The following is a 12,227-nucleotide window of genomic DNA, read 5'->3' as shown; positions in this document are numbered from 1 at the left end:
TCCCATTCTCTTTCAATAAATCTACTTAAAGAAGATTTTGTGAGAATCCTGCTTTCTGTTGCCAAGAGCTTGCCAAGAGATAATGATGTAAATCTAAACTACAAAGTCTATAGAAAAAGAGACAAACATAGACCATTAGCTCAATACTGCAAAATACCAGGACCCCAAATAAAAAACCAGTTAATAGGTCACTGATAAGGGCTGACAAAATAAGTGATGCCACTAGCAAACCAAAGGAAATTCAAAGCTCTTCTAAATAATGGGTGCACTATACAAGCTAAAACTAAAGCAAGAAAAATATCAAAATAAACTCCAAACAGGATTATGAACAGCATGCAAGGAAGTGCCAGATAAAAGAAATAAAAGATCAGGAATGATAGAACTCTTACCCTTTAATAAAGATGAATTCCCCAAAGTAAGAAACAGGAAAGTGTAAAAAATTAATAGCTGTACAAAGACAGTTACATTGGATAAACAGGATATTTTACAGTTAAAGGACATGAAAAGAACTTTTAGCTTAAAAACACAGGACAGTTAATATTGTCTAAAACCAGTCGGAATGGCCAAAAAATAGGCTAAAAATGTCAGCTTCCTAGCAGAATGTAACATATATTTCCTCTGAATGATTACAGCAGAAATAGAAATATATATCATCCAAATAATTTATCAAAGAAAAAGGATGATCAATTGTCATCTAAATGGCTGGTAGCACTTGGTGTAGGCATTTTGTTCCATGATACATAGGCAATATGTATGAAAACAACCAATTATGATTTTATTCAAGTTAAATTTAATAGGACTAGGAATCTCAGATTTAATATTTCCATTTTCAACATGTTACTTAAAAAAATCCTGAATTGAAAAGTTGCAAATGAAAATATTGTCATTTTTTTATAACTCTTCAGATTAGTCCATAAGATTTTTCTCTTTTTCTCTTCCTTCCAGAAGAGGCCTATCTAGAAGAGGCATAAAAAAGTTAGTTTTCAGATCTTCTGGAACCTGCATGTGTTTTGAGAAAAAAATTCAAAAATTAGGTAAAAAGCACCAAATATGACTCTATCTTTTAAAAAGCAGTTTATTGGGTTTCAAGTACATGATAGTATTAGAGCACCTGTTTATAATAAATAAAACAGTATATATAGCAATGAATTATAGAAAGATAATTGTATGGTGGAGGGGGGGAGGAACCCAATTAAAATATACAGTATATGTAAATTATTTCTGTCAGTTTTATGAATTATATTTTGTTATGGGTGTAAGGAAAATATCAAGTCAGTTATATCTCTTTCATTTCTAACTTATACTTTAATGGCTGGAGGTCTTGCACCTCAGTGCCACATTTAGGACAGGTAAAGTATATATCCGATAAGAAGGAACTTTTAATACAATAGTAACAAAAAACATGTGAGCAGCCGATAGTATGAGGCATAGTAGGCCATTCCCCGCACACAGAACATTCCTTGTGACTTATTTCTGACATATTTTCATTATTGAAGTTTTTCCTAACAGGTAAAGACCAAGAAGAAATCTTGAGTTTGAGTTTCTGCATGTTAATAAGTGGCAAAAGAAACACCAGAAACTCAGCAAATCCATGCCACAAGAGTTCTCGGTTCATGTATTCAAATGCAATTGGACGGACACCCTGTGGCTGGCAGAACACTGATCTAATTCCTAAAATACGTTCAGTAAGTGTAGCAAATTTTCCCTTCTGAAGAAAAATTAGGAAGTTTAGCAACTCACAGAGTCTGAGAAGCCTGACTATTAAGTTAATAAAATATTTTGTCCTTTGGAATGACTCCAATGGACGTCTGCTAAATAAATCATAACACCTTTCTTCCAGCCATTTCCCGCCAACAGTACAAATAAGATACCATAATTTCTGTTGCTTGCTCAGTGTCTGGTATTTCTGTATCTGGGATAAATCATTTGTGTATTGAATGTTCAGTAGAGCCTGTCCCACTGTTGCATTCTTGGAGCAGATGGTGAATCTCCACAAAAAAAGCCACAGAGATGCTTTAATTTCTGGTTCAAAGCGAGCCAAGAGTCCAGGTTTAAATCCATGAAAACAGCAAGTGAACTGGGACCAAACTAGTTGTTCCAAGGCTTTGTTCAGTTCAAGTGCATCCAACTGACTAATTCTGAGGACAGGAATCACTTTGTTGACATTGTTGTCCTTCGATGCCATGGTCAACACGGAGCCCTCTATAACAAAAAATAAATCCATCAAAATATTTTCATTTGTTCATTTACATTTTGTAGTCCTTTAGAATATTTATTCTTTTCATTTTGATAACAGTTTCATCGGCTAGACCACTCAAGAGCAATTCAGGCTATAAAACGTAACTATCCCAATCTCACCAAATGGAAAGCAAATATTTTAAATCTGGATCTTCAGTTGTCATGTTAGACATTAAAATTGAAATAGTCAACAAATGTCCACGCAGGTTAATTCCTTTGCTGGTGGTTTTTCACCAGCACATACAATGTATGTTCAACTGTACATATGTTGATTTTCACATGAACCAGGATCCTGATGGCACATGTTACTTCACAGTACATACGCTGGCTTCTACTTCATAATGTAAATGTTCAGATTAAAACAAATTTAATAATCAGGGCAAGCTTCCCTGAGGGATAGCATGTTCTTAATTACCATTTCTCCATCCCAGGTATTTGAGGTCAGAAGTCCATAACATTTGTTAAGGCCAAAGGCCGAGTGTGGCCTTTGAAAGATATGCTGAAGGCTATACTCCCAAAAATGGTAACAAGATAAAAATTAAATTTTATTTCATTCCATTTATATCTAGATTTAAATAAAATTAAATATAGTTAATATAATTGCCCTCTAGACAAGTATTTAATCATTTCTCCCTTCTGTAAATTAATTACAATTTGGCATCAACTTTTAAAAATCTCTGAATGCCATTCAAAGCTTTTCGGGGATACATTTGGCCCTAAAATCTGTACTTCAGGTACACCTCTAATTCATATGATTGAACAGTTAATATCCAACCAGGTTTGGTACTATAAAACCATTTTTATACTTAAAAAAACATTTTTATACTTTTACTTAGATTCACCTGTCATTATATTAACATAGTTAAACCACAAGATGCTACTTACCATTTTTATTCATGCTTTTCCATTTATTTGAGTCTAGGTGTCTAATATTTTGTTATCAGGCTAAAAGGCCAACGAGGTACAAAAGTGAGTTAGAAATCTAATAAATAGCCATTGTGTTAGTATACAGCTAATAGAGGAGGTGGCTTTGAATCCCACCTCTTCTTCTCACATTCCATTCCCATGGGTTATCCCAAAATTTCCACCAAAACATCAACTTCAAGGATTGCCACATTAGTGAACTAATAATTGTCTGCATTTTCTTCTCCTATCTCTTTGTCCTTGTGTCTGACTACCTGAGCACAGGAAGCGCCATTTTTTAATTGACCTGAAATTCATAGATGAAAATTCTCATTTTTAAAATTTATTTACATTTAAGAGACTTTAGCTTGTTTAAATCCCTTTTAAAATGCTAGTTTATTATGCTTTAGACTTTAAGTGAATTTCGTTGTATGGGTGTACTGTGTATACATGTACAATGACAACAAAGTTATTATTATTATTATTATTAATGAAATTATTCAGATTCATTAAGAAATGCTTTCTTTTGATTTAGTGTTAAAACATTAACACTGGTGGCATTCTAGAGCTACTTCTGGGCTCCAGTGGCCAGATAGATCTCACTAATATTGTACCTACCACACCATCTTTATATAGGCTTTCCTTGTTTAGTGACTGTTTGGAATTACGACAGTGATGAAAATGTATCTTTTGATCAATCCTTATATTTACAACCTTCACAGTTCTTTAAAACAAAGGAAAGCTTTGAAATAAGATCATAAATAGAGTTGCAGTTTCTCTTAGTGGCCACTCTGCTTAACAACCAAGTTTCTGGTCCAAGCTGTAGTTGCTAAACAAGAGAATACCAGTACTGCTAATTGTATCGTCTATGATCTGTCCTGTTTCACATACTCTAAGATGCGTTTACATGGTCAATACTGTTTTTGAGTAGATTTTCTCACTTCCTGTTTTGAACAGATGGCTACCATCTTAAATGTCTCCAAATGCGGCATCAGCAGGGACTTTCACTCAGATTATATTTGTATTTTCTGTGAAATGTTGTCATATTAACTGCCAGACAGTTATGAGGTTATATAGTTCTTTTCCTCTTCAGAATGTATTAAATATATATATATATATAAATATATATATTGTGTATAAGTGAGTTTCTAGGCTATGCAGCCCTACCTAGGTCATAACTTTACACAAGTTGTGCCTGACATCTTCACTGCTCTATTAATTACCAGGTACTTTGTACTTTGTTTAAAAATGCTATTATTACTAGTATTTTTATTTACTAAACTAAAGGTTCCTATTGACCAATAACACATTCTAAGACAACAAATTGTTGAGAATCATTAATTAAATAGGTATATTTTTCTGATATGTGTTAACATTGCTTACTGTGTATTATACAAATTATGAATGAATGTATTTTATTTAGAAATGCATTATTGACAGAAATCTATCAATACTAAAGTGGGTATTGTCAAGGGCCTGTCGATATTAATGTAATTATGATTAAGGGGATAACATGGATTTTAGCTTTAATACCAAATAACATCTCCTACATTGCTGCTATCAATATAAGCATTATTATTGACCTGTTCTGAGGCTCAGAACTAGATGTATTTCTATTAAGCATATCTGTCAATTCATCCTGCCTACAAAAATTTTACATTTAAATTTACAGGCCTGTAAACTTTGGCAGCAGAAATGTATGAGTTCAAGCAATCTCCAGAGTGTCATTCCTCGCACCCCTCCCAGCAATTCTGCTGTAATAAACTAATTTATGCCAATCCAATGACATTGCCATCTCACGCCTACTCTTTAAAGGATAATTAGCAGAAAACAAACAACGTTTTCATACCAGAGGGGCATGCAGTCCAATGCCTACGTAGGCAAGCCTTAAAGATCTTCAGAATGTAAAACTTAAACAACATACCAAGCTGTTCCTCTTGGTGTTCTAAATTTGACTACTGAAAATTCTAATTGTGTTTGTGATGCACAGGAAACTCAGCCTGTGTGTAATCCATTCATCTGAATGTCATCTAGTTCCCATCCCTATGCCAATAAAATGAGAAGAAAGAGTTAAAAGAATTCCTATTAAATAAAGCTGCACACACACTGGACTGGAGAACCAGAGGCTGCTGTGCTATAACTTCCAATATCCCTCATGCTGGGCATTTTAGTCCAACAATATATGCATAGTGAGAGTCCCTAACATCCCTAACATAATGAATGCATGGGGACAAAGGGAATATATATGTAATAATTGCTATTTATAAATATATTTTTTTAGAGAATGAGTTGCTAATTTTAAAATATGTCTGTCTCATTTTTTTTTTAAATTCCCAAGGAATTCAAAGTATTCTTTTCAAATTCAGATGCTAGTTAAGAATTATCAAAGCTACACAAACATGTATACATCTTATCCGTCTATCTATCGCACACCATATGGGTTGGTTGTAGGCTATCTCAGATCTATGGATTTTCAAACCAATTCATGATAAACAACCTTCTTAAAGACCTATTTAAAGACCTTCTTAAAGCTGAAGCTGGGAAAATGGAAAGCTAGAAGACTCAGACATAAGCATTACTGCAGGTGCCGTTTACTTCCCAGTCTGAAAGCAGAGCAGCAAAGTGTCATTTCTATGAAAAAGCAGGAGAAACAAAACTATGATTTAAACTCTGAGGCTCATACGTATTGCATACACACTGACACACACACTCACTCACTCACTCACTAGCCTACACCACGCATACATACATATATTCACATGGCTGGATTCCTGGTTTCCATAGCAGCTGATATTCTGCATAAATATGGTTTCCTCCATTTTCAATAATAGTTTATATTTAATGCTTAATTAAACTACATAGAGTTTTTGAGGGTTATGCTGTTAAACTAACTATTGAATGCAGGGAATTTGAATAGTGAAAAGGAGTGAAGAAACCTGTGCCTGCATGTAGCCTGACAAGACTGTCCTTTGTATGTACTTTTATACATTCAAGAAAGACAGGTAGGATCCCTCAACAAAAGCCTCACCAGAATTACATATTATCTTTTCATCACTATAAAATTAGTTTATCATTACCATGTCATAGCTTAAATAACCTTCAAAAAGATTAATTTCATATTATATTTTGAATTTCTATATGCTTCAATTAAATGCCTTCTATCATTTGGAAGTATACTACAGACTTATATTTGCTAAGCGCTCTGCACAGATAATACTTAACATTTATAAACTTAACTTAAACCTTTACTCAAACGTTACTTGAATTACTGAAAAAAATGTATGAATATTTTTAGGAGGCCTATTTAGTCTTTATATTATAACTAAAGAGAAAAATGCTTTATAACACGTAACAAGTGTATACAAATTTAATAAAATAAATAAATCTAAATGGAATTAGAATTTAGTTACTTGGTTTAGTAACCGTTTGAAGTTACAATGCACTGGAAAAGTAACTTTGCACTTATGACCATCAAAGGAATCCTCATGGTCACATAACTGAGATTTGGGCACTTTACAACCAGCAGTTCTTTGTGACTGATCAGAATTCATGTCTATTTTTAATGAATATGTACAAATGTAGCAATGAATATGTTCACTATCAATGAAGTAGCACAGACATCTTCTTTCTACCCCTTCTCCCCTTTTGGAGGTGGGGGCAGGTAGTTTCAATTCAGTCTTGACTCCTCCAAATTGCATGGATAAATCTATACAATTTTCTTGGGAACTTTTCAGAAATAGTTGGCCATTGTCTTCTAAAGCTGAAAGAGAATGCTTCAGCAAATAACTAGTTTTCTCAGTAATTACAGCTATGGCTTCTAAAACTTCTGCACGCTGTAAAACAGCTTTGTAACAGCCTATATCGCCTTGTCTTTGAAGATACCAAAAAACATCTTTATAGGTGCGTAGTAAAAACGTCTATTAATATCAGGCTTTTCGAAGATATTGATGGTAGAATTGTGCAATGATAAAATCATGGGGTCATATGACCAGTGATTATGGATTGTACTTCTAAATTATAGGAAAGTTTTATTTTATTACAGGGCACTAGTATATTTTAATTATTACAATAATGTTTACTTTGGAGAGATATAGATTACAAAATCTCTTAATTCAAAGCATGCTCCACTTCAAATTACTTTAAAAATACTATAAGATTAGTATTTTTTTTTTCTTATTTACAGAACAAAAGGAGTTGAGGGGTAATAGACTGTTTGGAAGTATTTCTACCATAATATGTAAAAAAGTTCCTGAATGAGTCACTGTGACATTTATTTATTTATTTATTTTTATTTATATAAAAATTTATTTATTTATTTATTTATTTATTTATTTATTTATTTATTTTATTAATTTATATGCCGCCCTTCTCCTGAAGGACTCAGGGCGGCTTACAAAAGGAACATAAAAATTACATAAACATTAAAATCAGTTTAAAAGTGATTAAAATAAATTCAAATTCAATTTTTTTAAAATTACCCCTACGGTGATTTAGTACTGCATGACGACTTATGAACATATAGTGGTTTCAGATACTTAATTCATCTAGTCTCCAGCCGCACCCCCTATTGGTACATTACATTTCTTTATAAACATTCCAAGTTTAGAATTTCATGCGTTATAGGTTAATTTTTAGCCTTCCACAAATAAAATGCACACAATTTCTGTAACATTTAATAAGAATCTTCCCCATTTTTGATGAATTTGTAAAAATGAATCACTTATCAAAACCTCATCCCTTTTTATATCCCACATAAACAGGCAGATACATTCCTACACTATTGCTTAAACTAAATGAAAATTTCATAAAACTAACTTCATAAAACTGCTTATTGTAGCAGAACATCCAAATGTTTTAACTAATTTTTTACTTATGCATAGGAAAGTGCAGAAAAGAATTTCTATGACATTTTTGATAAGAATAATGGCATAAAGCAACTCACAATGCCCTCTAAAAGCTCATTTACATTTTTATCTTAAAATCTTATTTTAAGGGAAGTATCATGGACTTCGAAAGGAAATTAAATGCACCTCCTAATGTAGCATTAATATCCTTATAGCAATTTCTCTTGGATCAAGATTGAGCATTGTACATTGGCCATACTTTGAATATGTGATTTAAAACTAGAACCTCCTTTCTTGTATATGCAATCGATTTAAGAAGTCTGAGATATTTCTGGCATATAATGAATGAAATGGGTGCACACACACATATATAAAGAGTGACTCTGAATTTAACAAAACAAATTGTAGTGGGCATACTAATAAGTGAAATGCCATGGGAACTTGAACAACCCCTTCTGTAAATTTCTACCATATATATATATATATATAGTATTTGGTAGAGTTGTGTAACATCGAGCAGTTCCATCTGAAATCTTCACTTCAAATAGATAAGAGAGACAGTTCTTTGGTTCAGAAAATAAAAATCACCTTGTATCAACTAGAAGGACTCAGAGGGTCAACTTGATTTAGCCAGTAACTTCATTCTAGCAGGAAGGGCTTTTGTGTACGAGCAGCAGCTCTTTATAATGGCGAGACTGAAGCAGTATAGCCCTTCTGATGTAGTACTTCGGAGGGAACCTCTGCTTCAAGTTGTGGCATCCCTTTCAAGTTGCACACAGCCTTAATAATCAGCAAACCCATGGTGATAGGGCTGTATCATATTAAAAAAACAGGAACCTAAGTGAAAAGAATCTTTTAAAAAAATATTTTAATTACTCACCATAGTTCTAAGTCACCCTAACCAATTAGGCACATCACAATAACTATATACAGTGAAAAACCATAATATAAATGGCAAACAGTTAAAACACTTATCACTGGTACATGCCTACTGGAACTTGGGGAGTGGGAGCTGCTCAATAGATGCTCTTGCTATTTGCAGCAGCTAGGCTGACTCTATCTTGGCAAGGCATTCCCTGATATTTTACTTTCTATTTTATTTTATTTTATTTTATTCTTCTAATCAAGATTTTCAAGATTAAGAGTGGTTTAGCTTTAAGGAACTAGGACTCCTTTCCATGAACAATAATCCATTTATATGATCTCATTTTGTGGGTTGCTGTTTGAAGAAAGTAGGCTGGGCAGGCACTGCTCAGTCTTGGGAATAATTTTCGAGATATCCCCAAGTTTGGCTTGACCTAACAAGTAGTCTTTACACACAGATTGTTTCCTACAATCAAATTCAAATGTAGAGCGAAGAACACAGGATAGCTGATTACGTGGACTGCAAAACTCTGAATAGCTCTGAGCAAGGCCACCAATAACATTTTATAACCATTGCCAGGGGAATTAACATCTTTTAATAGCACAATCCTATATAGGATTTCAGGAGATGGCAGTTAAGTGTGAAAATAAATAGTTCCAACAGTGTGTCAACTCTGGCAATTTTTAAAATGTGCGGACCCCAACTCCCTTCCCCTCCCAGCTAAAGCCCACACGTTTTAAAATTGCCATACTGAGAAACACTGCTTGTTCAATGACTATCTGAAGTTACGACAGCGCTGAAAAAGATTTACAACTGGCCTTTGAACTTGCAGCTGTCCCAGCATCCCCACATAAAAATGATTGCAATTCAAATGTTTGGCAACCAGCTCACATTTATGATGTTCACAGCATCCTCACCCACATGATCACCATGTGCAAACTTCATAGCTGGCTTTCAACAAGCTAAGTCAAAGGGAAAGCTGGCAGAAAATAGCAAATTGCAATCACCTGATCTTGCATTTAACAAATGGGGGTGATTTGCTTAAAGACAACAGTGAGAGTTGACTTAACTCAAACACGGTCATGTAAAGTTTCCCTTTATGATAGCATTGCTTAATGCTGGAATGGCTGACCCCAATTGCTGTCAGTAAGTGAGGACTACCTGTACAGGTATACTGAGAAGTAACTACCATAAAATCATTTCCTGCTAAGAAAGAAGGAATTGTATAAGTTTGCTGTCTGAATGGAAGGCGCAATTTCAACTACTTTATGAATTTTTTTTTGAACCAGTAACATGAAGTGCCATGATTTTCAAGCATTTTTAATTGCAGTACCCTTTCCCCCAAAAAACTAAGACATCCTCTGATAATAAGCCCAATCGGGCTTTTGAGTACATGGCAGTAAGGCCAAGCGCTTATTTCAGGGTTCAAAAAAAATATAAAACAGGGTCTTATTTTTGGGGAAACAAGGTAGTTAAGGCAATATTGCAAGTGATAAAACACAGTAAAGCCATCCTGTAAAGACTGAGTAGAGTCAACAGTTAAAACCAACCACATTTCCAAGTCAGTTTATGAGCCATTTTTTTTTTTTTTGGCCAAAGTTCCAAAGTTTAAGAAAAGTCATGAAAGCGGCCCTCCTTGTGTTTCTAACACACGTATCCCACTGGATGCTCTCACATCCCTAATTCTGGTTTTCGTTTAGAACAGGGGTCTCCAACCTTGGGCACTTTAAGACCTGTGGACTTCAACTCCCAGAATTCCTCAGCCAGCTTTGCTGGCTGAGGAATTCTGGGAGTTGAAGTCCACAGGTCTTAAAGTGCCCAAGGTTGGAGACCCCTGGTTTAGAATATTTGCTATTGTCCCTCTCCCAACCCGGGTAGGGGGGGCGGCTGTGTTTCCAACGACGAAGCCCCTATCTGGATTTTGGGTCAAACATTCGCAGGGCTATCCAAGGATAAAACTGACCGCAGCCAGCTCACCTAGAAGAAGAAAAAAAAACGGGGGGGGGGAACGTTCCAGGACAGGCAGAAATCCATCTGGATTGGCTCTTCGACGAAGGACCAGAAAAAAGCCGTTTGTTGCGTTTTTATGCTTGTCGGCGGGGAAACCCCATGTCCCTCCCGCTTCAGAGCCTCTCTTCCTCCCAGCCTCATCAACCCCGCCTGGCTCGCCCTCTCCATCCCTCACTGACTGACCTCCGCTTTCCTCCTGAGGGAGGGGCTTCTGGGGAAGCGCCGCCGCCGCCTCGGCCTCCGCGGCTCGCGGCTCCAGGGGGGGGGGCGGGGGGAAAGAGATGACCCGGATTTCACACCGAGCAACGAGGCCCTCAAGCCAGGGTGCCTAGAGCGGCCGGAGTCGTCTTTCTTTTTCTTTTTTATTTCTTTTCTTATTTCCGCTTTCGTCATCTCCACGGCCCTCGATGGTGGCGCGCGCCCCAGCCGCTCCGGATGGGAGCCGACAATTGGAAGAAAAAAAAACAGGAAACGCCGATTAAAACTCGCTCCCATCTCCTAGAGCGGTTGCTTCCTGGCCGCTTTGTCAGTTTGGAGCGTCCGTTTTGTTCATAGAGATAGGGTATGGGGGGAAAAAAATTCAAAACTTCTCCATTCCCGTCGTCGGGAGATGCTTCATTTTTCTTTTTTTATTAGGGAAGCGGCGCCAGGAATTTGTTTTTAAGAGAGGCGGGCAGGAGCTTCGCGGTCCGCTTCATTTTTTTTATTATTATTTTTTTGTGGCTGGATAATCTGGAAGCTTGGAATTATGACGCTTGTAATTGCGAATCGTTAAAACTTCGGGCACGAGGCTTTAGTTTTGCTCTTGAGGGGCTTTTAGAAAGCCCGAAGCAGCTATTGGGTGGGAGGATGGAAATTTTAAATCCTCTCCTAAGCAGTCGCTCTGTCTGGTGGTCTACAGCGCTGAGTCGTTGTGCGACCCAGACCTGAGGTAATGAAAAGAAACCTGCAGCCTTGCCCTTCGTTCTGCAAGGCTCCCACAACATTTGAGAACTCTTGCAAGAAATCACTCGGCCCATCCTACACAAATCCCCAAACGAGTCATTGGTGGGTTATAACCAAGCTCTTTCGAAATAAACTAAAATAAGGCCTGACTTTGAAAGAGCGTAAGCCTTATTTGTTGAGGGGGAGGGCTACGGCGATAACACCATTTCACCGGCTCTTTTTTTTTTTTTTTCTTTTCTTTTCTGTGCAACTCTCATTTCCGCCCCCGGGTGTGTTTGTGTGAAATGAAACATGTCTTCCTTAAAGAGACCCGGAATCTCGCTTATCCGTATCGGGAACTGAACTCTTTCAACCTCACGATCTTTCCAAAGGCTGTTAATAGAAAGAGAGAACGGAGAGATCCCGAAGCCGCTTGATGGGAA

The 12,227-nt window shown here is 36.2% G+C and overlaps 1 protein-coding gene across 1 annotated transcript; it reads right to left on the bottom strand.

The window, feature by feature from the left end:
* Positions 1-1,057: 1,057 nt before the first annotated feature.
* Positions 1,058-11,253, bottom strand: PEX2 (peroxisomal biogenesis factor 2). The gene is given in 3 exon segments (XM_070942195.1): positions 1,058-2,202; positions 11,044-11,134; positions 11,137-11,253. Coding segments are annotated over 3 exon segments (1,134 nt in total). The 3' UTR covers positions 1,058-1,276.
* Between the last annotated feature and the right edge of the window lie 974 nt (positions 11,254-12,227).

The sequence above is a fragment of the Pituophis catenifer genome, unplaced genomic scaffold (assembly GCF_029215685.1).
Source record: "Pituophis catenifer annectens isolate HBS135680 unplaced genomic scaffold, rPitCat1.0.hap2 SCAF_3, whole genome shotgun sequence".
Classification (NCBI taxonomy): Eukaryota; Metazoa; Chordata; class Lepidosauria; order Squamata; family Colubridae; genus Pituophis; species Pituophis catenifer.
Note: the sequence above shows the minus strand (reverse complement) of the source record. Positions and strands in the feature narration are given on the sequence as shown.